The 26,650-nt window shown below is 41.1% G+C and overlaps 2 protein-coding genes across 29 annotated transcripts in view; both read right to left on the reverse strand.

The window, feature by feature from the left end:
* Positions 1-9,388: 9,388 nt before the first annotated feature.
* MS4A6A (membrane spanning 4-domains A6A) overlaps positions 9,389-26,650 on the reverse strand; it is a 269,396-nt gene continuing 252,134 nt past the window's right edge. For 16 of the 28 annotated variants that reach the window (XM_078341121.1, XM_078341120.1, XM_078341119.1 and 13 more), the window contains 6 exons: positions 26,190-26,377; positions 24,383-24,517; positions 21,430-21,486; positions 18,621-18,818; positions 11,788-11,889; positions 9,389-10,005 (listed from right to left, as the gene is read on the reverse strand). In XM_078341121.1, the coding sequence (XP_078197247.1) occupies positions 9,910-10,005; positions 11,788-11,889; positions 18,621-18,818; positions 21,430-21,486; positions 24,383-24,517; positions 26,190-26,363 (762 nt within the window). In that variant the 5' untranslated portion in view covers positions 26,364-26,377 and the 3' untranslated portion in view covers positions 9,389-9,909. Of the gene's footprint in view, positions 10,006-10,933; positions 11,890-12,926; positions 13,011-18,620; positions 18,819-21,429; positions 21,487-24,382; positions 24,518-26,189; positions 26,378-26,650 lie in introns of those variants that run through there. The other 12 variants (XM_078341127.1, XM_078341128.1, XM_078341129.1 and 9 more) reach the window with 4 other exon arrangements.
* LOC100413596 (melanoma inhibitory activity protein 2) lies at positions 13,526-15,785 on the reverse strand. Its single transcript, XM_017978167.5, is given in 2 exon segments — positions 13,526-15,431; positions 15,434-15,785. Coding segments are annotated over 2 exon segments (1,944 nt in total). The 5' UTR covers positions 15,522-15,785; the 3' UTR covers positions 13,526-13,575.

Below are 26,650 nucleotides of genomic sequence, written 5' to 3' on the forward strand. Positions count from 1 at the left end.
TATGAGCCATTGCTTAATTTCATTTTGCATGAAGGAAAGTAAACTAAAACCACAGTAAATGCCTTTCATACTCACTACAGTGGCTAAAAAACAAGCACTACTAGAAATAGCAAGAATTAGTGAGGATATTGAGCAGGTGAAACTTTCTTGCATATCTGGTAGACATGCAAGATGGTACAGAATGATTGGAAAACAGTCTGGCAATTGATTGCACAGTTAAATATATTTACCTTGTGATATAATCTGATTCTATGTATCTACTCAAGAAATGAAAATAGATATCCACAAAGAGATAGACATTAATATTTATAGTGACATGACTCATAATAGTCTAAAACAGCCCAAATGTCTATCATCGGGTGAAGGGATAAACAGACTATGACATATTCATACTATGAAATATTCCTTAATGATAAAAAAGGAGCAAACTGCTGATAGATGCAACAACCTAGAAAAACATAAAAATTGTTTACTGAATATCAGAAACAAGAAACAAGAATAATTAGACCATAACAGGATCAGTTTTGTTAAAGTCATTGATCTTTCTAAATGTTTATTTATTGCTTGCTTATTTATTTATTTATTTTTTGAGACAGGGTCTGTCTCTGTTGCCCAGGCTGGAGTGCAGTGGTGCAATGTCTGCTCACTGCAGCCTTGACCACCCAAGCTCAATCAATCCTCCCACCTTAGCTTCCTAAGTCGCTGGGACTACAGGCATACACCACCACACTTGACTAATTTTTATATTTTTTGTAGAGACGGTGTCACCATGTTGTCCAGGCTTCTCAAACTCCTGGGCTCAAGTGATCCACCCACCTAAGCCTCCTAAAATGCTGGAATTACAGGCGTGAACCACTACACCCGGCCCATTCATTCATGGATATATGCCTGTGTTGCTGGGGTTGATTTCAGCAGGCATAAAATTTTTCTAAGCCTGCATGGCACTGATCTTTTCAAGTCACGAACATACAGATTAAGAGCATTGCTTTGTAACTGCAGGTGTGTGGAGGTTCTGAGTGGTTTGTACCAGCTTGTGAGCACCATTTATTGATAACAGTGAGATTGGTGATTTGGTTGTGGTCTCAGTGACAGACAGAATGGTCTGCAGTTAGGGCTGGTTATGTAACAGGAAATGGGCCCACACAAGTCAAGTATGAGAAAGCCCAATTAGCATGATGTTTTGGAACTCCCAGGTTCTGAGGTGTTCTATTGGGGGTTGCCTATAAAAACAGAACTTGCATCACAGAAAGGAAGGGGGACGAATAGAAACTCAAGCCTGGCTTTTCTGGATTCCTTGCTGTGCCATCTTTAACTGGGATGCATATTTTACTTTTAATGTTGTTGCTATTTTGAATCCTATTCGTGCAATAAACTGTAGATTTGTAAACATTGTCTTACTGAGTTCTGTCAGTTACAGCACTTAGGATCAGACGTGGCATTGCACTGAACAGCCAGAGTCATCTTTGACTAAAAGTATTGCTAGGGATTTACTTGTACAAAGATGGGTTTGATAAAGAGATTGGAAACAAACTGTCATTACCAGGGTGGTAACAAGGCCACTTTGGTTCCAAGTAGCAAAGGCTTTGGACTCAGTTACTGATACTAAAATATTGCAGCATAATATGGAAACAATAAAAAAATCTCAGGATCTAACAAAATGGATGAGTAGGGAAGTGCAAACACAAATAAAAAGCGGCAGATCAGTTAAACATTTACTTTAGCATCTTGCTTAGTAAAAACAAAAGTGAACTTTGCCTTTTCTGGACAGCAGGTGACGCTCCAACCAAAGGTACCTGGACAACTAGATGAATAGGCTATACAGGTACTTATTAAAATGTTACAAATGATTTCTAAGGATTTATTAGAATGGGCTAAAGGAGAGGTTAATCACACATATCTAGAAAAGGGCAAGTACCCTGCTGCTCCTCCTTTGTGATATAGATGGTCAAATCCCCCTGAAGCCACGTAAACGCTGCAGATGCTGGCGGTATCAAACTGCCTATGAAGACAGACACAAAATTCCAAATGGAATGTCCCTCACTTAGGTTATGACTGACACTGTAATAGAAGAGGCACCAGCAGAATGAGCATCTTATACGACTCTACTGTTGTGACCTCAGGAGAATGTAAAATGCCAACTATGAGTCATATATTTTGTGTAACTTTCTTTTTTCGAAGGTCTTTTTCTTTGATATGAGAATATTAGCCTCTAGAGCATTTCCTCCTCCTCTCCTTTGTGAATGATTTTGTAAATAATTAGAATTGTTTTTATTAAATATTTAATAAAATTCACCAGTGTAACTATCTAGGCCTGAGCTTTACTTGTTGGAAAGGTTTTTGAATATTCTTTTAAATTTTTTACTTATTATAGAACTACTTTTATTTTCTAATTCTTCTTGGGTCATTTTTGGTGCGTGTCTTTCTATCTTTTAAGAAAATTTATCTAATTGTGTGAATTATTGGCAAAAGATTTTCCATTGTATTCCTCTATAATAATTTTAATTTCTTGGCTGGGCATGGTGGTTCATGCCTGTAATCCCAGCACTGGGAGGCTGAGGCAGGCAGATCACCTGAGGTTGGGAGTTCGAGACCAGTCTGACCAACATGGAGAAATCCTGTCTCTACTTAAAAAAAAAAAAAATACAAAAACCATTTAGCTGGATGTGGTGGCACATGCTTGTAATCCCAGCAACTTGGGAAATTGAGGCAGGAGAATTGCTTGAACCCGGGAGACAGAGGTTGCGGTAAGCTGAGATCATGCCATTGCACTCCAGCCTGGGCAACAAGAGTGAAACTCCATCTCAAATAATAACAATAGTAATAATAATGATTGTAATTTCTGTAAAGTTGGCAGTGATGCCTCCTCTTCCATATCTCATTCTGGCAATGTGTGCCTTCTCTCCTGCATTTGCTTGGTCGATCCAACTAAAATTTATCAATTTTGTTGATCTTTTCAAACAACCAACTTTTGGTTTTATTTATTTTTCTCATTATTTTCCTGTTATTCACGTCTTTGGTTTCCACTAGAATCCTAATTACTTTTATATTTCTGCTTACTGTGGATACAGTTTGCTCTTCCTTTTTTACCTTTTGAGGGAGGTGGCTTAGGTTATCAATTTGAGACCATTTTTATTTCCAACATAGCCAACTTATAGCTTTAAAGTAATACATTTCCACCTAGGTCCTACATTAGCTGTATCCCATAAATTTAGGTATTTTAAAAAATTTAATTCAGAATATTTTCTAATTTTCCTTGTGATTTCCTTACCCATAGTTAATGGAAATATGAGTGATTTAAATTCCCCTTATTTCGGAAATTTTCAAATTCATGTCCGCTATTGATTTCTATTTTAATTTTGTTTTGTTCAGAGAACGTATTTTATATCATTTAAATATTTTTAAATCGATTGAGTCTGTCTTGTTTTAATATCTGGTAAATTATCTGTATTAGTTTTTATGCTATATGATAAATAAATTACCACCATTGCAGCTGCTTGATTTAATACACATTTATCATTTCATAGTTTCCTGGGGTCTGGAGCTGAACGTGATGTGAACAGGTTCCCTGCTCATGATCTCACATGACTGAAATCATGTGATTTCATTGGCCATAGATGTAATATCATCTCGGGCACAGGGTCCTCTTTCAAGCTCATTCGACGTGTTTGCAGCATTCAGTCCTTTGCAATGCTGGGATAATGCAGTTCCAGTGTTTTGTCCATCAGCTGGATGCCTCTTAAGGTCACCCCCTATTCCCTGTCGCATAGCCCTTCCCACAATATGGTAATTGCCCTTTTGTGGCCAGCAAGAGAATATTTCTACTGCTTCTCTGACTTCCTCTGCCTCTGACCTCTAGACCCAGATATCAAGGGCTCATGCGCTTAGTTCAGGCTGCCCAGATAATCTCCCTTTGATTAACCTTAAGTCAATGTATTAGTAACCATAACTGTATCTTCAAAAGTTCCTTTGCCATATAGAAGAACATAATATTGGAAGTGATATTTCTTGATATTCACAGCTTTCATTCAAATTTTTGGAGGAAATCATTCAAGGGGAGGGTGAGGGTCATTAGCATTTATCTTAAAATTCTGCCTACAGCATAGTCTGTGCTGAGTAATGTTCCATGTGCACACTTGAAATGTTTGGGTGTTCTGCAGTTGGTGGCTAGAGTGATACGCAGTAGCTATTTCAGTTAAGTTGATAGAGTTATACAAATCATTTATTTCCTTCTTGGATCTCTGTCTAGTTTTTCTATAATAACTAAGAATAGAGTATTAAAATTCAACTATTATTGATATTTTAAGAATTCTTTCAATTCTATAATTTTGGCTTCATATATTTTGGGACTCGGCTGTTAGGTTGCATTAATTTACAGTTGACCATTTTAAAATGTCCCTCTTTGGTCTGTAATCACAGCACTTTGTGAGCCTGAGGCAGGCAGATCATCCCAGGCCAGGAATTCAAGACCAGCCTGGCCAATATAATGAAACCCTATTTCTACTAAATATACATAATTAGCGAGGCGTGTTGGTGACTGCCTGTAACCCCAGCTACCTGGGAGGCTGAGGCACAGAATCACTGGGACCTGGAGGCAGAGGTTGCAATGAGCTGAGATCATGCTGCTGCACCCCAACCTGGACAACAGAGTGAGAATCTGTCTCAAAAAATTAATAAAATAAAAATAAAAATTTAAAAAGTAAAATAAAATAAAAATTAAAAAACGTTTTCTTCTCTTTCTTGCTAATAATATTTTTTATCTTAAAGTATGTTTTCTTTGATGTAAATATAGTTACACCAGCTCTCTTACGGTTTGCGTGGTAAATATTCTTTGCATATGTCTGTAATTGTCAGGTTCCGAACTGAGCTTGGGCCAGAGGGAAGCTGGTGGGATGGGTGGCGGGTAGCTGAAAGAACACTTGAGAAGCAGTAAGCAGTTGGGACAGGCCTTTATTCTCCCTTCTCTAACTTCTTAATAGTCTCAGTTATCTCTGTATGCCCACCTGGCAAGTGGTATTGACAGGTAGAATGGAATGCTGGAGTGTGGCAGGACCTGGGGCCAGTGATGCATATGTCCATGCGGTACCAGCTTAACCACACATACTCATTGTCTGAATTCTCCAGCTGTGGTTTGTAAAGCCAAGCCATGTAAAATATCCACCCCTAGAATGTATTCATGTATGGAAGGGACATCCCCAGTGTATAAACATGGAGCCATCAGCTGATGCCAAGGTGAAAAGATTCAGGTTTCACTTTCACTGACTGGCCCCTTAGCTTCTATATATGCAGCCTTCCCCAGAAACCTATCTGGGTTCCTGTAGATGAGTCTACAATCTGCACCGATGTCTACCAGTGCCAGCACCAGCTGTACATTGGTGGGGGACCAGTGGATTACCAATTCCACATGGGGCCTCCTGGTCACCTGGTGTCCCCCTAAGTCAGGCACCTCAGCCAGTTCCCTAATTACACACAAAAGGTGTTATACCTTCACCCATCTGCAAACCGTCCTTGACCCGGAGTGTCTGGGTGGGACTGGGCCAAGCAGCATCATCCTTCTTCTTCTGCATGTTCCAGAATTGCTGCTCTGGGGACAATTGCCTCCACAAAGTTAACAGCACTTCACTGGGTTGCCTATCAATTTTCTTTTGGGCAATCCCAGCCAAAATCAAATCAATCTACATCTGTGTGCAGGTCATCCAGTGGGGCCGTATTTTGTTCCAAGAGATGGTCGCCTGTAGAAGGGAAACCTTCCCCTTTTTAATGGCACAGACTCCCTGGTCCTGCCTACAGCCCTCTGCTTCCCTGAGAGCCACCATGGAAGTAGTCACCTCACATACAGAATGAGGACAGGGGCCGGGGAGCCGAAGGCACTCAGGAGCATAGAGCCCAACACAAGGTCCCTTATGTGGGAGGTAAAGCTTCATCATCTGGCCCTCGGATTTAACACAGACTGCTGCATACACATCTCCCGGATTACTTGCACCAAATCTGGATACAGCTGCCATTACTCACGGTTTCTGGTATTTCTCTGGCATTGTTTCATACCATTCAAATGGCCACCATCAGCCATTCAATTATGGTGTAGTCACCTTGCCCTGTGCTAATAACCATCTGCTCACTAGCAATTACTGATGGAGGAGGGATGAGTCATAATGGAGGCCAACTTTTCCATTTCAGAGACAGAGCGGGTAATACTGTTGGCTTCCTCATCCCAAAGGCAAGGCAACCAGGCAGGTAGGGGTTTTGCCGAGTACTGCTAACACTGTTTAATTCCCACAGCTCAGTTGGAGTATAGGCACTGTATGACATGTGCTCTGTCATGGTAGGGGCTCCCCGAGCCCAGCTCTGTGGCCCCAATGGCTGTTCTTGCTCTATTTTCTGATGGACTACTGGGCAAACCCACAATGGATGTTCTTCCTCCTCCGTATCAGACTAAGCAGGGGTCTCTGAGATGGTGGGCCCAAGCCCACACTAATAGCAGCTTCTAATTCTCATTACAAGCTGTGTATCTGGGTCTCCAGGTGCTCTGCTTGTGCCTGGAGGTCCCCTACTCGTGCTGCATCCCACAGGGACTGAATGTGCACCTCCTGTAGTACAGTAAAAAACGCCCATCCAACTCTGCTGGCACAGGCACACTCCTTCTCAGTGCTCTGTGCTTCCAAGTGCTTCAGTGCCTTCTCCAGGCTCACAGGGGACCTGTCCACCACCACCTATGTTTCCACTGGGGCCCATCCTAGCAGCATGACTGCCACCAGATACCACAACCCATGCTGGGGCCACATGGCAGACCTGGGATCACTCAGGGAAGGGCTTGCTCACCTTGGGATCCTACAGACTATGCCAGTTGTTAGGTTCCAACCTGAGCTGGGTTTTGAGGGGAGCTGGTGGACAGGTGGTGGGTGGCTGAAAGAATACTGGAGGGATTGTAGGCAGTTGGGACATGGCTTTATTCTCTCTTCTGTCCGACAGAGTCAGCAGTGCAGTTATTTTACTCAGAGATACTGGCTCAAAGCCAGGTATGAGCTCACACAAACAGGTTACATGAAATGGCTACATAATGCCTGGGATTGTGCACCTGCACTCCAAACCTGCTGTGTCATACCATACTGGATGTCTACCTCGACCTACTCCTGACTGAAGCATAGCCATTTTCCTTACAATAATAAATAGTTTTTGAAAAATGCATAGTTTTCTCCCACTGATGACATGTGGAGACACTGTAAAGGACAAAGGTGGCAAATGCAATTTCCTATGGTCAAGTTAGCTACCTCCAGGGAATTCTCCTGGAGGCACGATTAGTGCCTTGGTTTGTCTTTTTCTATTTCTCTTGGGCGGAAAGTTGTTCCTCATAATCACCACAAGGTGTCAGTAGAGTCAATTGGGCAGAAATTAGAAAAGGCCAATTCTAAAATCTTTCTCCTGCAAAGGGAAGAGAAAACACATTTCCTACACAGTCTGAGACACCCTATTTAAAGCATTCTATAGCCTTTCTTTCTCTCTCTCTTCTTTATTTTTTTCTCTTCCCTCCCTTCCTTCCTTTTTTTTTGCTTTTTCTCTTTCCTTCCTTTTTTTCTTTCTCCCTCCTCCTCCTCCTCCTCCGCCGCCTCCTCCTCCTCCTCCGCCTCCTCCTCCTCCTCCACCTCCTCCTCCTCCTCTTCCACCTCCTCCTCCTCCTCCTCCACCTCTTCCTCCTCCTCCTTCTTTCTTTCTCTCATCCTTCCTTTCTTTTTTCAGGGTCTCACTCTGTCCACCAGGCTAGAGTGCAGTGGCAGGATCATGACTCACCAAGCCTCAACCTCCCAGTCTCAGGTGATTTTCCCACCTCAGCCTCCTGAGTAGCTGGGATTACAGGCATGTGTCACCACATCTGGCGAATTAAAAAAAAAATTGTAGCAATAGGGTTTCATCATGTTCCCCAGACTTGTTCCAAACTCCCAGACTCAAGCTATCTGCCCACATCAGCCTCCTAAAGTGCTGGGGTTACAGGCGTGAGCCACTGTGCCCGGCCCAGAATTTCTTGAAGAAATGAAAGATATGATGAGTATAATCAGGTTCCAAATCCTAGTGATGTATTGGGGTTGATGTTCATTTTAGACATAGAGTATGGAAGTGAAAGGGGAAGGAAAGTTGGACTATGGAAGTGAAACCAAAGGGAAGTAAACAGGCAATAAAACTCCAGTTCACTGAGCATCTTTCATGTGCCAGTTATAATGGTAACTGCTTTGTAAAGGTTATCTCAATACAAGTTCTATCTTAAGGTAGGTGTCATTCTTATTTGACTTGGGCTGGAGAGGCATTGCTACTTGAAAAAAGAGATATCAATGACTGACATGGCAGTGAGGTTGAGCCTAGGACAAAAAGTGGCTTTGAGGGTGGCCTAAAGGGCTGGATCCCTTCCCTGATAAATGAGTCAAAGCTGAAGAGATAGCCGGGGGAACTTCAAAGACCAGAAGTGTGACTGGATAATCAGTAAAACTTCTGGTATCCAGAGTGCTGTGGTGGTGAAGATATGGTGGCCGGGATGAGGAACAAAGCTGGAGTGTGAGTACAGTAGATGAATATACCAATTGTGGATTCTGGGTCACAGTTCTCTCCTGTGGCAGAAGGTGGCACCATATGATTGATGGGGGGAGGTGGATTTTCAAAGAAAGGACTCTCTCTCTGTCTCACTCTCCCTTGCTCTCTCTCCCCACCCGACACATGCACCCAAACACGTGTTTATCCCATACATTCTTTTAGTCAGAAGAAGGTATGCTTTACTCTGTGTTCAAATAGTTAGTGCCCTGTATACATCCCTAATTTCACTGTCATGTCTGGTATCCAATAAGTATCAATAAAAGCTGAATGTCCACGATAGGTAAATAAATAAAAGAAATGGGGTGCAAAGGACAGGGAGAAGCCATAATAAAACATATTTTGAAGATAAAGCTAAAAATCAAAGAATCTGACAGTCCAGTTTTAGACTGGAAAAAACCAGCAGAGAAACTGTCTGGGTATCAAAATATCTGATACAGTGAGTATGACCCCTGCTATAGTGGTTTAGAGCAGAGAAACATGACCAGATCTTTCAAAGAAATGGAGCTCATGTAAAATTGAAATACTTTTCTGTGTGTGTGTGTGTGTGTGTGTGTGTGCATGTGCACATGCGCATATGCTGAGACTTAACATTTATACACAAACAATTGGTCTTTTCTGAAATAAGAAAATAAGAATGAACTGGTTGTTGCTTTGTAACAGATAAACATTCCTGGTTAGCTTCTGTTCACTCATTAGTTTGGTTTGAATATTTGGTGGGGAGAAAATGGAGTTCAAATTTGGGTTTATGTCTGTCATAATGGACTTACTCTGTGTTTAAAGAAAAAAACAACAAAATAAGAATTAAAACAAAACATGCACTCAAAGATTTTATTTTGAAGCCAGCTACTTCCATACACCCCGAGGCTTCATCATACGGGACTTGCCTTTATACACTAATGAGTAAAATACATGACATAACATACTGGCACCCATGACGAAGGCATCTAAACTCCACAACAAATCAGCTAACTCCTGTTCACAATTCAGGGCTTAAAAAAACGTTGTATCCTTTGCTTCATTGTGTTTTTTGAATGATCATCCTGCCTAGTTTCCTGGGAAATGTCTATGACAGTTTGGCTAGTCTTGTAAATGGTAATTTACAGGCCTGTGCCTTTGCTGGGTCAATGTCAGGCTAATCAAGAGATCCCCAATGAACACATATCTTAAATGATAGTGAAATAATTTTTTTACTTTACTTTATTTAGCTTATTTATTTACTTTAGTTCATTACTTTAAAAGCTTATGTTTAGGAAACTTAAGTTTGCTTTTTGATAATGATTAGGTTTTCGTGTTATCATAAAAATCAACTTTCCAATGAATATTTATCCTTTTTTCCTAAGAAGTCAATAGTTCTTCATATCCAGGGTCATGAGTCATCTTTGAGGGCATGCCAGAATTACTGACATAACTGTGAGGTAGGAAATGCACACTCTGGAAGAGACAAAGTATGTTAGATCTTCAGGCTTCATTCAGGTTCAAGATAGATGTACATATACCATTTCCCCAGCTATACACATAGAATCTTAGCTAATCCAAGGTAAGTAGAGCAGATCACTAGGCTCTTCAAATAATTGCAATCTGTCACCCTAGTATTCATTCTATTCTCTCTAGTAAAATTTTGGAGAAATCAAGGCTTTTGAATTCAGTTAAATAAAGCCATGAGTCCATAGGAGTGGTATCCTATGGAATTTGATTCAACAATACATGTTTAATATATCTTTTAAGAGGAAAAAGAATTTTAAGATCACTAGGAGGAAAAGCAGAGCATAAGACATTCACTGGAACTAGTCACATGTGTAAATGCCCTTTACTGAGTAAATATTAATCAGGAGACTAGTGGTTGTGGCAGAAATTGTTTCCACTTAGGAGGGAGGCAAGCCGGGTTCTAGAGTCCTCAGCACAGGCACGAACTGATAGCATAATGCCAGGCAAGCCAGGCAAGTCATTTGACTTCCCAGAGTCTCACTCCCTCCATTGACAAAAACGGAAGATGGAACCAGTTGATTTCTCATGTTTAACTATTTTCATATCCAGTGAACTCTCAGCTTGTCAGCTACTCAACTGCCATCTGCTTTCCTTCTCTGCCTTCCATTACCAGAAAAATGACCTTCCATGTGTTTTTCATGACTGGCTGATATTCCTTCTATTACACTTTATTTTTCATATATATATATGTATATATATATATATTTTATTGCATTTTAGATTCTGGGTTACATGTAAAGAATATGCAGGACTGTTGCATAGGTACATACATGGCAATGTGGTTTGCTGCCTCCATCCCCATCATCTATATCTGGCATTTCTCCCCATGCTATCCCTCCCCAACTCCCCATCCCCCACTGTCCCTCCCCTAGTTCCCCCCCAACAGACCCCAGTGTGTGATGCTCCCCTCCCCGTGTCCATGTGTTCTCATTCTTCAACACCTGCCTATGAGTGAGAACATGTGGTGTTTCATTTTCTGTTCTTGTGTCAGTTGGCAGAGAATGATGGTTTCCAGATTCATCCATGTCCCTACAAAGGACATGAACTCATCATTTTTTATGGCTGCACAGTATTTCATGGTGTATATGTGTCATATTTTCCCTGTCCAGTCTATCATCGATGGGCATTTGGGTTGGTTCCAAGTCTTGCTATTGTAAAAAGTTCTGCAATGAACATACATGTGCATATGTCCTTATAATAGAATGATTTATAATCATTTGGATATATACCCAGTAATGGGATTGCTGGTTCAAATGGAATTTCTATTTCTAGGTCCTTGAGGAATTGACACACTGTCTTCCACATGGTTGAACTAATTTACACTCCCACCAACAGTGTAAAAGTGATCCTATTTCTCCACATCCTCTCCAGCATCTGTTGTCTCCAGATTTTTTAATGATCACCATTCTAACTGATGTGAGATGGTATCTCAATGTGGTTTTGATTTGCATCTCTCTAATGACCAGTGATGATGACCATTTTTTCATATGTTTGTTGGCCTTTTCTATGTCTTCTTTTGTAAAGTGTCTGTTCATATCCTTTGCCCACTTTTGAATTGGTTTGTTTGGTTTTTTTTCTTGTAAATCTGTTTTAGTTCTTTGTAGATTTTGGATATAAGCCCTTTGTCAAACAATCCTTCCACTACTCTTGGTGACATAGCTAGCTCTACACAGTGTAGAGATAAGATACACCTAGACAAGATTATGTGAGGCCAGCCAGCACACTCACCCCTGAGAAGTCAAAGTGAGCCTGTTTCCACCGCAGCACAGAAGTGAGCACAGCCAGGCAGAATTCTAGCACAGTACAAATCAGCATCAGAGACAGAGTTCCCTGAAAGTCAAGAAATAAAAAAATTGGTGGCGCTTGGGTCAGCCGAAGCCTTCACACCTGGTTGAGAGGTGACCGTAGAGATGAAGACCACCTCAACCGTTAGAGAATGAAGTAAGGACACCATCAGGAAAACAAAACTGCTCTTCACACACCTCACAATTGTCTAAATTCAGCTCCTTCACTCATTCACTTCCTTGAGAGGAGAAAGGGAGATGAGTAGTAAGTAAATCAACTAATCCACTTCATATACTTCCTTCTGACTTCTTTGAGACATCAATAGTTCTGAGGACATTGTCCAGTCGGTAAGAAAGCCGCGTGGTGCGGTAACTCCCAGGACTGAGAATCAGCAGCTCCAATTCTCGCCTCACCTTTACTGCTTAGTAGCTGAGTAAGCCTGGACAAGTCTCTCTCTTTCTCTAGCTCCTGTTTCCTTATGCATGAAATATGCAAAGCAACATTTCTTTCTCAGAGATTTGTGAGGATCAAGGAGGTTTTGACTGTGTAAGTCCTTCCTAAAATTCAGTATCGACATCCCCATCTATGTGTCTATGTGTCTAGGTATCTGAACCCCTTTGGATTTGTTCTTGATTTTTGTTGTTTTGTTCTTTTTTTTTTTTTTGGTGGATGGAAGCGTTAGAAAAAACAACGAAGGTAGTTAACTGTCAGAGTTGCTAATCACCAACGGCAACTCAAAAGGATAGGTTCTACTATTTCCATCCTGAGACATTTGTTGGGCAGAACTGGCCATCTGATAATAAAAGAAAATAATTTGACCACATGAACTTTTATTTTTTATTTTTTTAAATTGCATTTAGGTTTTGGGGTACATGTGCAGAACATGCAAGACATTTGCATAGGTACACACATGGCAGTGTGCTTTGCTGCCTTCCTCCCCTTCACCCACATTTGGCATTTCTCCCCAGGCTATCCCTCCCCAGCTCCCCCGTGCCACTGTCCCTCTCCTATTCCCCCCAATAAACCCCAGTGTTTGGTACTCCCTTCCCTGTGTCCATGTGTTCTCATTTTTCATCACCCACCTATGAGTGAGAATATGCAGTATTTCATTTTCTGTTCTTGTGTCAGTTTGTTGAGAATGATGTTCTCCAGATTCATCCACGTCCCTACAAATGACACGAACTCATCATTTTTGATTGCTGCATAATATTCCATGGTGTATATGTGCCACATTTCCCAATCCAATCTATACCTAGAGGGGCAATTTAGCTTCTAGCTCTACAGCTGAATTATAGAAAACGTGGTTCCTCAGGACACTTTGCTGTCATCTGCTGGGCAGTTGTGAAAAGTACACAAAAAGTGGTTGGAGAGGGTGTTCTGTGTGTGCGTGTGTTTGTGTAAATCCATGCACATCCAACTATAAGAAAACATATGGATCATTTAGCACTATCTAAGATATGAAGAATTGAGATGCAAAATTCCCTCCACATCTTTTCTTTGGTCTAGCAAGAGTGGTACCAGAAAGCCACTCTGGTGGTCTTGAGGATTCTAGGTCTGCCTGTGTGCAAGTTTTGCAGGGAGGGAGTAAGGAGGGTGTTCAGCTATGGAAGGGTGGTCTAGCTCTATCATCTACGAAGGTGAGGCAGGGAACGATGGAAGAGGAAGAAAGGAAGCTCATAAATCTTTTTTTATGTTAAAAATAAACTACAATTTATTTAATTAAGCATAAAGTTACTTTCGCATTTGTCTACAACCACAGTAGACCTGGTGTCCTGGTGGAGGAAACATCATCCTACGATCCTGTTCCCACCGAGGTGACAGGAACCCAGTGTCAGAAGGAGCCCTGTGAAGATCTGGTAACCTACCACAGGTTGATTCTCCTCTTTCATTTGTACTCTGATGATGCAGAGGATTCCCTGGGCCTCTTGAGCCTCTTCCTTTCCCCACGGGAAGCAAAGGTGAGAGTCTGAGTGGACCCTCCAACAAAGTTGGAGGACAGAGAAAAGCTCTCATTTCACATGAAGGTCCACCCATCGGTGAGGGACCATACGGGGAATGTTCTCTGCCAAACGCCCTATTTGGAACATCAAATGCATCAGGATCTTTTGCTAAGAGTTTAAATTTAAACTCTATTTCAGTTAATTTTTGTCTGCTGTGAGCATTTTCTTTCCTTAAATCATTGAGGTTTCCCTCAGCAGTCTGAGCAGCCAACCAATTACGATGCGCTTTTTTCTCATAGGCAGTAGCCCACCGCTGATAGTAATGAGTAGTTCTCTTGAATTCTTCTTCAAGATCTTTGGCTCGCTTTCTACAGGTCTCCAGCTCCTCAGCGGCATGGACAATCTTTTTGTCCACTTTAGAAAGTTTCTCTTCTTTCTTTAACCGGCTGTTCTCCTGTAGTGTTAATTTCCTATAGAGTCTCATTTCATTTTCTTGATAGAATTGAGTCATTATTTTAAGTTTCTGTTGAAGCTTCTGATTCTCACTTTCTAAATGTGTATTTTCTGACTGCAAAGATGCTTGTTGAGTCTGAAGATTTTTAATACACTGTGTAAGCTCTTCCTTTGTTTTTTCAACTTCAGATAACTGAAAATCAATTTGGTTTCTTTCTCCTTCCAAGATTTTTAAAGAAGTGTTTAACTTAGCATTATGAATCAGTTTCTTCAAAGCTCCTTTTGGAGGATGATCTAAGTTAGCACCATCTTCTGATTCGGTGTTCATTGCTAATTTCAAGTTCTCCTCTTCCATTATGTCTTCTCCAAGCACAGCAGCCCAGTCTTTCATCTTCAGCAAGCGTTCAGTCAGAGTCTCGATGTGAGTGTCTTTATCGTTTAGAATTTGCTCTGCGTGTACTCTGGAGTCTTCCAATGTTATTTTCTGCTTATTAAGTTCACTCACTTGTTCTTTCCATACTTCAACTTCTTGCAAAAGCTCTTTCTGGCTTTCCTGAAGTTGAGAATTTTCATTCAAGGCATCTTTTATTGCTATCTTCAGTCGTTCTTCATTCATTTGAGATATCTTGAAGATGATTTTGGCTTCAGCTACTTGTGATTTGAGGGATTTTGACTCATCTTCTAGAGACTGTATCGTTTTTGAAATATCCGCCATCAGTTGCTTTTGTTCAGAACGTTTTGATTTCTGTTCCTTTAACTCTTTTTTGAGACCAAGTATCTCATCCTTAAGTTCATCATTGGACCTGCTCAGCTTTTCACATGTTGCCTCCAAACTTCGTGCTTCTGCTGCCTCCTCCTCAAAGCTGGCCTCCTTTAAAGATGTCTCTACTTCACAGCCTTCATGCTCTTTTTTAATGAGGGTAAGGTTTTCAAGTAGTTTACCTTTTTTGTCAATTAGTTCAGAAAGCTCACTGGCAAGCTTTTTCTCTCTTCTCACATAAAGCCGACTCCTAACCGATCTCAAACTTCTCCACAAAAAAATGGGAACAGCAAAAAATCCAACAATAGCTGCCCATATCACGAATTCCCATGGAAACCCATAAGAATTAGAATCTGCTGTCATATTTTGAGGCAGTGCTGCCACAACCCTGCGTAGCTCCACCAGGACCAACCCTAAGTAGGGCTGAGAGGTAGACCTGGGCTCTGCACAGCGCTAAGGCTGCTCTGGCAATCGCCACAGCAACTGGGGAAACAATAAGCAGAGGAGAACACGCAGCCTTCCATTTGGAACCCAAATCCACCGGAGCAGACCACTGCAGAGCTGGCTGTGGGGGGAGCTAGGCACACATAAGCCTCAGAGGCCCAAACTGCCCACCCCACCCCCTTGTTATACTTTACATCCTGAGGCAGCACTAAAACCTATATTTTATTTTATTTTTATTGCATTTTAGGTTTTGGGGTACATGTGAAGAACATGCAAGATAGTTGCATAGGTAGACACGTGGCAGTGTGATTTGCTGCCTTCCTCCCCTTCACCTATATCTGGCATTTCTCCCCATGCTATATCTCCCCAACTCCCACCCCCCACTATCCCTCTCCTATCCCCCCCAACAGACCCCAGTGTACAGTGCTCCCCTTCCTGTGTCCATGTGTTCTCATTGTTCAACACCCACCTATGAGTGAGAACATGCGGTGTTTCATTTTCTGTTCTTCCGTCACTTTGCGAGAATGATGTTCTCCAGGTTCATCCATGTCCCTACAAAGGACATGAACTCATCGTTTTTGATTGCTGCATAATATTCCATGGTGTATATGTGCCACATTTTCCCTGTCCAGTCTATCATCGATAGGCATTTGGGTTGATTCCAGGTCTTTGCTATTGTAAATAGTGCTGCAATGAACATTCGTGTGCATGTGTCCTTATAGTAGAATGCTTTATAGTCCTTTGGATATATACCCAGTAATGGGATTGCTGAGTCAAATGGAATTTCTATTTCTAGGTCCTTAAGGAATCGCCACAGTCTTCCACAATGGTTGAACTAATTTACACTCCCACAAGCAGTGTAGAAGTGTTCCTATTTCTCCACATCCACTCCAGCATCTGTTGTCTTCAGATTTTTTAATGATCGCCATTCTAACTGGTGTGTGATGGTATCTCAGTGTAGTTTTGATTTGCATCTCTCTGATGACCAGTGATGATGAGCATTTTTTCATATGATTGTTGGCCTCATATATGTCTTCTTTTGTCAAGTGTCTATTTATATCCTTTGCCCACTTTTGAATGGGCTTCTTTGGTTTTTTTTCTTTAAATCTGTTTGAGTTCTTTTAAATTCTGGATGTCAGCCCTTTGTCAGATGGGTAAACTGCAAAAGTTTTTTCCCATTCTGTTGGTTGCTGATTCACTCTCACGACTGCTTCTTTTGCCGTGCAGAAGTTGTAGAGTTTGATTAGGTCCCATTTGTCTATTTTGGCTTTTGCTGCCAATGCTTTTGGTGTTTTGTTCATGAAGTCCTTGCCTATTCCTATGTCCTGAATGGTTTTGCCTAGATTTTCTTCTAGGATTTTTATGGTGCCAGGTCTTATGTTTAAGTCTTTAATCCATCTGGAGTAAATTTTAGTGTAAGGTGTCAGGAAGGGGTCCAGTTTCTGCTTTCTGCACATAGCTAGCCAGTTTTCCCAACAGCATTTATTAAACAGGGAATCCTTTCCCCATTGCTTGTTTTTGTCAGGTTTATCAAAGATTGTATGGTTGTAGATGTGTTGTGTTGCCTCCGAGGCCTCTGTTCTGTTCCATTGGTCTATATCTCTGTTTTGGTACCAGTACCATGCTATTTTAATTACTGTACCCTTGTAGTATAGTTTGAAGTCCGGTAGTGTGATGCCTCCTGCTGTGTTCTTTTTGCTTAGAATTGACTTGGCTATGCGGGCTCTCTTTTGGTTCCATATGAAGTTTAAGGTGTTTCTTTCCAGTTCTGTGAAGAAGCTCATTGGTAGCTTGATGGGGATAGCATTGATTATGTAAATTACTTTGGGCAGTATGGCCATTTCATGATATTAATTCTTCCTAACCATGAACATGGAATGTTTCTCCATCTGTTTGTGTCCTCTCTTATTTTGTTGAGTAGTGGTTTGTAGTTTTCCTTGAAGAGGTCCCTTACCGTTCCTTGTGAGTTGTATTCCTAGGTATTTTATTCTTTTTGTAGCAATTGTGAATGGCAGTTCATGAACTTTTGTGTTGTGGTATTTACACATAGTTAAAGAGAAGATACAACTTGTTTCCATTCCTTGGAAATAGTTCCAGCAAGCAAGATCAACAGAATCTCTCTTATTTCCAATGTAAAATTGTCTCATTATGGATTTATACTTTATCACTTCCAAATTTCTCCAAAATTTCTCTTCAGAATTTTTCCCAAGGTGGAATTGGCTGTGCCATGTGTTAATTTGTACTAATTACTGTCAGCCTCATTTACTTGTACTTTTTCTCATTATACCAGTACCTTGAGAGCAAGGTCCACTTTATAATGAGTGCTGTACCAGCGTGTCTGTGACCAGACCTTTCTATCCATCCATCTTCCTGCTGAGTTCTTGGCTTATCTCATTTATGTGATTACAGGACAGTAAATATTCTGCAACTGCTTTACTCTTATGCTTTTCTCACAATGTGTTGCAGACCATGCACATGCTCCTTAGTTTTTCAACTTCAGACATATTATTTCTGTCAGCCAAATTTCATTATTTTTCTTCTTCCAAAGAGATTGAATTCTCCTGCAATCATTCAGTTACACTCTCTGTCTCCCTCTATTTCTTATCTCCTGATTTAATATATCATACTTCTTTCAGCTATAACAAAAAGCAACAATAATGTTGCATTCTCACCGGATCAGTATTATTTATTATTGTGATCATTAGGATAAGCCCTTACCTTCTAACCCCATATTTCCTATTCTCTTTTTCTCAGTTTCGAGTCTGGTGTCTTCTCAGACAAAATAAACTCCTTACCACACACACATACTAGGTTTCCTTGTTGGCATATTCTTTCTGCTCTGTTTCCATTCTTAATCCACCATTCCGTGTACCAAGATTCTCAATTTGACAAACTCATATTTTATGCCTCCAAAATTGGATTAGTTTGATAATCAAGAAACTCTACAAACAATAAATTAAAAGTTTTTCATCGTCAACCTTATTTAACATTTTCAATTATACTCTATTAGTAGGTAATCCTCTTAATCTCAACCATGTAGTCCCCTTAGATTTACATAACCCTGGCCTTCCCCCATATGCCCAAACCAGAACAAACAGATTTTCAAAAGAAGGAATAACAAGAAATCAAGGCTTTTGAACACCTCATGAAATTAGAACGTCCCATCTAAAAATACTTACAGTCAGACTGGCTTTGGCTGCATAGCAGTCCCTGATATTAACTGGATCATAATGGTAACTTCTGGTTGGTATATTATTTTTGTCCAACTCACACTGCAATAAGGCAGGATTTAAGGCAGCCAAGTTGACAGACAGGAGAATGAAACCCACCAGAGCAGACAGAGCACTCAGAATGCTTCCAGCCTGGCTGCTGTGCACCTAAAAGAGAAATGCTGGGTAAGGATCATTGCTAATGAGCCAGATTCTCTCTTATACATCTTTGCCATTAAATTGTAAGTTACTCCCTTATGTGTCTCCTCAGCAGGTCTGGGATTGATCATTTATTGCTATATGACTCTCCAGTGTCCAGCAAAAATCTCAAATTCTCCAAGGTAAATCTTGGCTGAATGAATGAATATATGAACTGGTTCCCCTTAAGTGGGACCTCGGTGATGTGGTAGAGAATGTTACTCTTCCTAAATTCTTTCTCTGGGATAGATAGCAGGGCCTGCATGAGACTTTGCTTGCAACATTACCAACAGAGCATGACCCAAAGCAAAGGTGGCAATGTACCAGATGCAGTTTCTCTCTTGCTCAACTCAGAAACCCCTGGTGGAAGCATCAGCCACATGGAAAAAGTAGATAATGTATTAGCATGGTGCAAAAGTAATTGTGGTTTTTGCCATATGTGAAAAACCACAATTATGTTTGCATCAACCTAATAGTTCACGCTTGCGTGCCCACTGCCTCTCTCAAAAGCACACTTCTCAAGGATGAGTGAGGGGGTGGTTCTGAGTCTCAGGCAGGCCCCGGAACCTGGGTGGGCATATGATTGGCCACATAGAGGGCAGCATGGGATGGCTGTAGACAGGGTACTAGGTGCAGGCCCAAGGATGGTGTAACATGTGGGAGGCAGCGGGAAGTAGAAAAGAAAGGTCCAGACTGCAGGTCAGAATTTTGAGGTCACAGTACTAGACTTGTCTCAGCTTATTCCCTTGGATACTCAATTCCTTGGTTTTATTTCTCACTCTGGTTCTCACTTCTACATTGATGAAGTGAAGGGAATAAATAAACTTCTCAGAAGTGACTTCCTGTCTACTCCAACTCACACGGAAAAGAGAATTGAGCTAAGAGCATTCTGAACGCTATAGTTATAGGTAGGCAGGCTCCAGGGCACACCCCACAGCTGTACAGTACAGTGATAGGTAATCCCACATGGGCACTTCTTCTTTTAGGAACTCACCAGTTAATGCTTTGGGACCCCGATTTCCCAACACAACGACTAAAGTGTATACTCCTGGGGCTCCTAGTAGCCAGTGGTAGTCCCGATGCCCAGAGTATATATTTCTTAGAATAAGCCAGATTCGCCTTGAGATGGCGATCTCTTCTGCAATCTCAGAAAGGGCTGGTACAAAGTGTGACAAGAGGAGAGCTCACTAAAACCTGGAAGTCTCTAGTGAGTCTGAGCCCACCCTGAGACCACATCCTGCATCCTTGAGCTTCCTGCATATTCACTGTGGGATTGTTCTTTGGGGAAGAGGCCCAGATATTTCCTCCTAGAAGTTTGAAAACACTACCCTTGTGCCAGGCTATGCTCAGTATGATTGCCAATAGCCGCACTGACTATATATAGTTAAGGAAAATTAAGTGAAATTTTTATTCAGTTGCACTATCTATATTTCACACCATTGATAGCCACATGTGATGGCAATATTGTACAGTACAACTGTAGTGCATTTTCATTATTATAGAAGGTTACATTTCATTTACATCATCATAGAAAGTTACATTGAACGGCACAGATCTAGTTCGTAGTAGGGAGTCTAACTGAGGGTTCCGAATAATGATATCTAAATACCGATGGGAAAAAGAAAGAATTGGCATTTTTTTCTGAGCACTCTCTCTCACTTCCTTGCTTCCTTTGGGAGACGTTCACGGCCAGAGATTTCAAATTGAGTTTCTGTGCAATTGCATTATATGACATTCTCTCACATAATCTCCAACATCAACCCCTTGAGGGATAACAGATTGATTGAAGACTTAATTAAACTTTAAAGACAAGAAAAGCTCCCCATAATCCAGCCTTTCTCTCTCTGCCATTTCCAACTCTAGTTTTTGCTGGAATAAGAGATTAAAAACAGGTAAAGCTTATTTTTCTTTTCTTAGCCAATACAAATGAGTAAGGACAACTTTTTAGGGTGAGAGAATTTATATGCAAACAAAATAATACTTCTGGTGAGGTCGATGAAAGAATACACTCAGCCAGCACTACCCAAAATTATTGAAGTCCTCAAGGAAAAGGAAAATCTGAGAAAGTCTAGAGGAGCCTGAGGAGACATCATGACTAAATGTAATGGAGTGTAATGTAGCAGCCTCTGTGTATAATGTAGTAGCCTACTTTGGATATTTCACAGGACCAACACTTCAACTCATTTTTTTCAAAGGTTGTAACACCTGGGCTTACACAGTGAAACCCAACAAATAGACCTCTTTATAACACTGTCAGCTTCCTTGCCATTGGAAACCTGAATTTGAAGGCCAATGATCACAAAAGGACATCATAAACAAGCACAATTTTTCTGTGACACATTCTTTGGCATGGGCAGAGGGAATACCGTAATTCTCTGAATGCCGACTTCGATGTAGGATATAATAATTGGAGAAATGTGCTCTGAACAAGGATACAGGGGATCCAGGCCCAGCTCCTAATTCTAACAACAAACTGCTCTGGAACTGAGTTTTCAGCTTTTGAAAGTAGGAAGACTGGCCTTAATGAGTCCTAAGTTTTCTTTTGATCCGTTTGGTTGTGGGTTATAGTTCTCAAACTCACCAAACAGGTGGTTAACCGTTTCTGTGTGGTGATTGACACAGAGCCAGCGATGATAAACTAAGATAAAAGAGAAAATAATCAGGTCAGTTTTTATGTGCAGAGTAACTGTGATGTCACTATCACAACGTTCACAGAAAACTGTTGTGGGAAAGACTATCATGAATCAATGAGGTAAGATCCATTTAAAGACATAGATTTGTCCCTTTTTCCCATATAACATTCAGATAGTATCAGAAAAAAAAAGATAGCAGAAATATATCCCAATAAACAAAATGAAGACCTTAAAAACCAGGAAATAATTTTTGTTTTCTTAATAAAAATGAGGCAATTTTGGTGTAAGATGTTCTCTAGAAAAGAATATGAAAGCAATAGTATTAAAAGAGAAAAGAATTGGGAGAATCATGTGGTTTTTGTCCTTCATTATATTGATGTGATATATCACATTTATTGATTTATATAGGTGTCGAGAAACATTAAGTTTACCCTACCCACCATAGCTCCCTTGCGGAGAATGCCTTTTAGTTTGCAATTAGTGGGAGGTGGGTAACAGCTGCCTACTTGGTATATTTTTGAGTTACGAGTAAATTCAGAACACTTGTTTGTTAATAAGAATCACCTGTCCAAGAGAGATTAATACATGGATGAGGATCTGCTCAGGGCCTTCAGCCTGGAATGCTGAGGCTCTCAGCTTGAGAGGCTGCTGGCCCCCCACTCCGGTAGATCCACTGTGTTGTTCTATGTGGTTGTCTGCCTCTCATTACCTTCAATGCCGCCTGGGTGGGGTCTCCCAACTAAGCTGGTACTCGGCATGTAGGTTGAACCATTCTTGCGCCTCGGGAATAAATCTCACTTTATCATGGTGAATGATCCTTCTAATATGCGGTTGAATTCAGTTTGCTGGTATTTTGTTGAATATTTTTGCATCAATGTTCATTAGGGCATCGACCTATAGTTTTCTTGTAATGTTCTTGTCTGGCTTTGGTATCAGGGTAATGCTGGCCTTATAAAGTGAGTTTGAAAGTATTCCTTCCTCTTCAATGTTTTTGAAGAGATAGAGAAGTGTTGTTATTAGGTTCTTTAAAAGAAAGTAAAAGATGGGAGAAGTTAACAGATATGGGAGGTCACAGACATGGATCTTACATTGCTGGCACCCCAGTTTAAGGTAAAGTGGTCAATGAGAAGAGAAGGAAAGACAAGAATGAATGCAGAAATCCTTCAAGGCTGTGTTTAAAAAATCAGATACCTTGTTTTCATCCTTTAAAGTATTCAAGACCTGATGAATTTAGAGCCATTAAGAAACAGAAAATTCTTTGACAGTTAAAAAAAGGGGGGGCAAAATCTGAAGAAAAGTTATAATTCCTGTGACCCAGGCATTTAGTTATGTGTCTATGTAAACAAATGGCAAGTCTTTAAAAAAATGGACTAGATGCCTCTCCAACGGTGGACCGTGCTTAGTGACTTGCTTTGAAAGAGTATAGAAAGAGGAGAAAAAAAAGTAGTAATTTTACAGAGGAGAAACCTGGAAAATACTACCCTGACCACATGATTAACGTTAATTGTGTCGATGACATTATGATGGTAGCGTGACCCTTGCTACAACTTGATGAAATGGTGCTTTACCTAGTCCAAACATCAAAAAAATCAGACAAACCCAAATTTAGGAACATTCTATACAAATCTCAGCCAGCACTACCCAAAACTATCGAAGTCCTCAAGGAAAAGGAAAATCTGAGAAAGCCTAGAGGAGCCCGAGAAATCATCACGGTGAAATGTAACAGTGTAATGCAGTAGCCTTGCATGGATCTTGGAATCGAAAGAGGTCATTTGGGGAAAACTGGTGAAATCCAAATCCAAGTGTAAGTTTAGTTAATAAGAGAAGAAGGCCGGGCGCGGTGGCTCACACCTGTAATCCCAGCACTTTGGGAGGCCGAGGCGGGTGGATCACGAGGTCAAGAGATCGAGACCATCCTGGTCAACATGGTGAAACCCCGTCTCTACTAAAAATACAAAAAATTAGCTGGGCATGGTGGCACGTGCCTGTAGTCCCAGCTACTCAGGAGGCTGAGGCAGGAGAATTGCCTGAACCCAGGAGGTGGAGGTTGCGGTGAGCTGAGATTGTACCATTGCACTCCAGCCTGGGTAACAAGAGCGAAACTCCATCTCAAAAAAAAAAAAAAAAAAAAAGAGGAAAGATGGACAATGGACAAGACACATGAAAAGGTGGACTTCTTTGTGCATCAAATAAGCAAATGTAAGAAAAACAAATAGCTACTGAATTGAAGGAAAAATAATCTATGAAAGAGAAGCTTAATTATGAGAAAGGCTCAATCTAAGAGAAAGCAGTTCTCTGAGAGAAGGACCATTAAGTCCTTTTGAAACCCCAGACCTGCAGCTATTTCAGAGGAATTTCCAGTCCATCACTGGGGCGTAGATATCTACTCAGCCTTCCCTGGGAATCAGTCAATGCAGTAAAAGTATTTTCAAAATGCTCAGCAATGTAAGTTCTCCTTCCTCCATGATCCCCACAAGCATGGGAGGATCACAGTGTGGTTTCTCTGTGAGTGTATGATGTCTTCCATTGACAATCATTTTTTTTTTTAATAAAATATTCTTTCCCAACTTTATCCTAATTAGTGGATTTTTTTTTTTTTGCCTAAATCTGGGAGAAGTCACTCGCTTCATTATAACTCAAGATGATAAGATGAAAAATAAGATGATTTTCAAGACAAATGCTTATTTGAGTCTGACAAGAAGTTGATCTAAAATCAGGCAACTCCTGTGATTCTACCCCACTCAATCCTCCCAGAACTACACACACAGGAGAACAAGTTTCACCATCGACTCCTTGGTCCTGGCAGATCAAACATAGCAATATGGCAGGTGGAAAGTCTAAGCTACTGGCATCTTCCTCCCATCTTCATTCCATTCTGCCCTCCTCAGAAACTCAACTCACACACAAGGGTCCTATGAATGGGTAAGCAGACTTCAGCAGCGTAGAAATCACTTGGCTAAAATTTGGAGAGAAAGACGCAGATGCCAAAATAATCCCCAAGCCCAACACCTTCATGCCACACAAGATCTGGATAGTCTGTGGGAAGAGAAAGGGAAATTGAGGGTTAAAACCAGCATTTGTAGAGACAGGGCCTTTTCACCTCTCCCACAGTGCTAATATATTATCACCTTCTGCAAGATCCCAGTGAGGATACAAACCCTGTGGAAACTCTGGAGTGAGAAATATAAAAAGACATCCTGGAGGGTGTGCTGCTCTGCCACAGAAGCCACGGTCTCGGGTGTCTGGCAGGTGCTCAGCAAGGCTTCTGGCATTTCTGCCTCTCAGGCCCTGGTCTGCTCATGACCCCTGCTTCCAGCTCACAGCAGCTGCTGGGATCTGCTTTCTCAGCTCTCAGGACCTCTGAGTCCATGACTAGTGGATTGTCTTTCTACCTTTCTGGAGACAGGGGCCCCTGAAAGGCCCACATTCTCTGCAGTATTGGCAGTGCAGAAGTCCCTCCCCTCATCCCCCAGACTCCACTCGACATGGAGCTTGGCCCTCTCTGCTCACCTCCTCGGAAACTGCAGTCCACAACCCTGTCACTGAAGTTCTGGAAGCTCTTTTTTTTTAAACTTTTAAGTTCAAGGGTACAAGTGCAGGTCTTTATATAGGTAAACTTGCATCATGAGAGTTTGTTGTACAGGTTATTTAATCATCCAGGTATTAAGCCTAGTACCCATTAGTTGTTTTTCCTGATCCTCTCCCTCCTCCCAACCCTCCACCCTCCGAAAGGTCCCCGTGTGCACTGTTCCCTTGTACATGTCCATGTGTTCTCATCATTTAGAGGCCATCACCCTTAGCAAAGCAACACAGTAACAGAAACCAATACTACATGTTCTCCTGTATAACTGAAGCTCTGTCTTAGGAGGTAGTTTCCTTCCTGACATACACCTCAGAGATTACAGCTCTATTGTCATTTACCAAGAAGTTTTCTAGACCTTATGTAACACGAGCCTCATAGAAAACCATGATTGTACATGAGGCAAAGGAACCAGTCCCACCAGGTCCTGAAGCCCGGTCAGACAGAGGGCCTCACCTCAGATCATATAAGTGCAGAGGCAATTCTAGAAACCAAAACTCTGTGTTTCCCTCCCAATCCAATACAGATCCCTTCTCTCTCTCCTTCCTTCATGCAATACAGCTTCTTTCATAAATTCTGGATGAGAGGAAAGACAGACAAACCAAAGGTGAATATCATTTTCATTCTCAAAAAGGTAAGGAGAAAAGAGGAAAAGGAGGTGTATTTTTTCTGTGATTTGCAGTGACGGGAAAATTCTTTGCAAAAATCAGTGTGAATCATTAAGCATGCAATTGTGAAATACAGATATAGATATGTATATATATATTATATAATCACATATTATAGGTATGTATATATTTATGTGTATGTATATATATACACACACACACACACACATACATATAATATGTAACTATTTACCACCATTACTTTTGTAAAAGAAAATTAGAGAGGTACTGTATTGTAAAAATACAAAAACAACAACAGAAAATCAATTCTTCATATTTAGAATAAGGGAAAAAAGCATTTTATGACAACCTCTTGCGGAGAAGTTCTGCGACAGTTTTCTCCAAGTGGTTTCTACCCCGGACTTGCTCTGGCAAAAATGAAGGATTAAGAGTCTCTACACTCACAACAGCTCTCCAGTCCCAAGATACACATCACCTGTTGGAACTTCCCCCGACCCACCTCCAACACGTCCTGAATTAAATTTACCCCAATAACTTTGACTTCTGCCTGTAGACATTTCTTCAGGCTCTCCTGCCCCTGGTTGGTGGGTGCAGGTTTCTCTGCTTGGGAGGAGCTGATGGCATTTGATGGGAGCACTATGACGGTCTCATTGGGAACAGGTTGTGACGTCATGATGGTGCTGCCAACTATGGAAGAAAAAATAGATTTAGCTCTTAAAAAGTACGGAGCTCCCTGGTTCTGGCTCCAAAAACTGTAAGTCAGTCTGCCAATTAGTCCAGGCTTAGCCTGTCCCTTAGAGAAAGAAACTGGTAATATAGAACAGTGAAAACCACACGACCTTGGTTTCATGAGGATTTTTCCATAATGTTTGACACAGTCCATTACAGATAATAAACACATCACAGGGTGGAGCAACATCAATTTTGAGAGGTCCAATGTCCAGAGGCAAATGCTCACAC

Source organism: Callithrix jacchus, chromosome 10 (assembly GCF_049354715.1).
Source record: "Callithrix jacchus isolate 240 chromosome 10, calJac240_pri, whole genome shotgun sequence".
In the NCBI taxonomy this organism is placed as follows: Eukaryota; Metazoa; Chordata; class Mammalia; order Primates; family Cebidae; genus Callithrix; species Callithrix jacchus.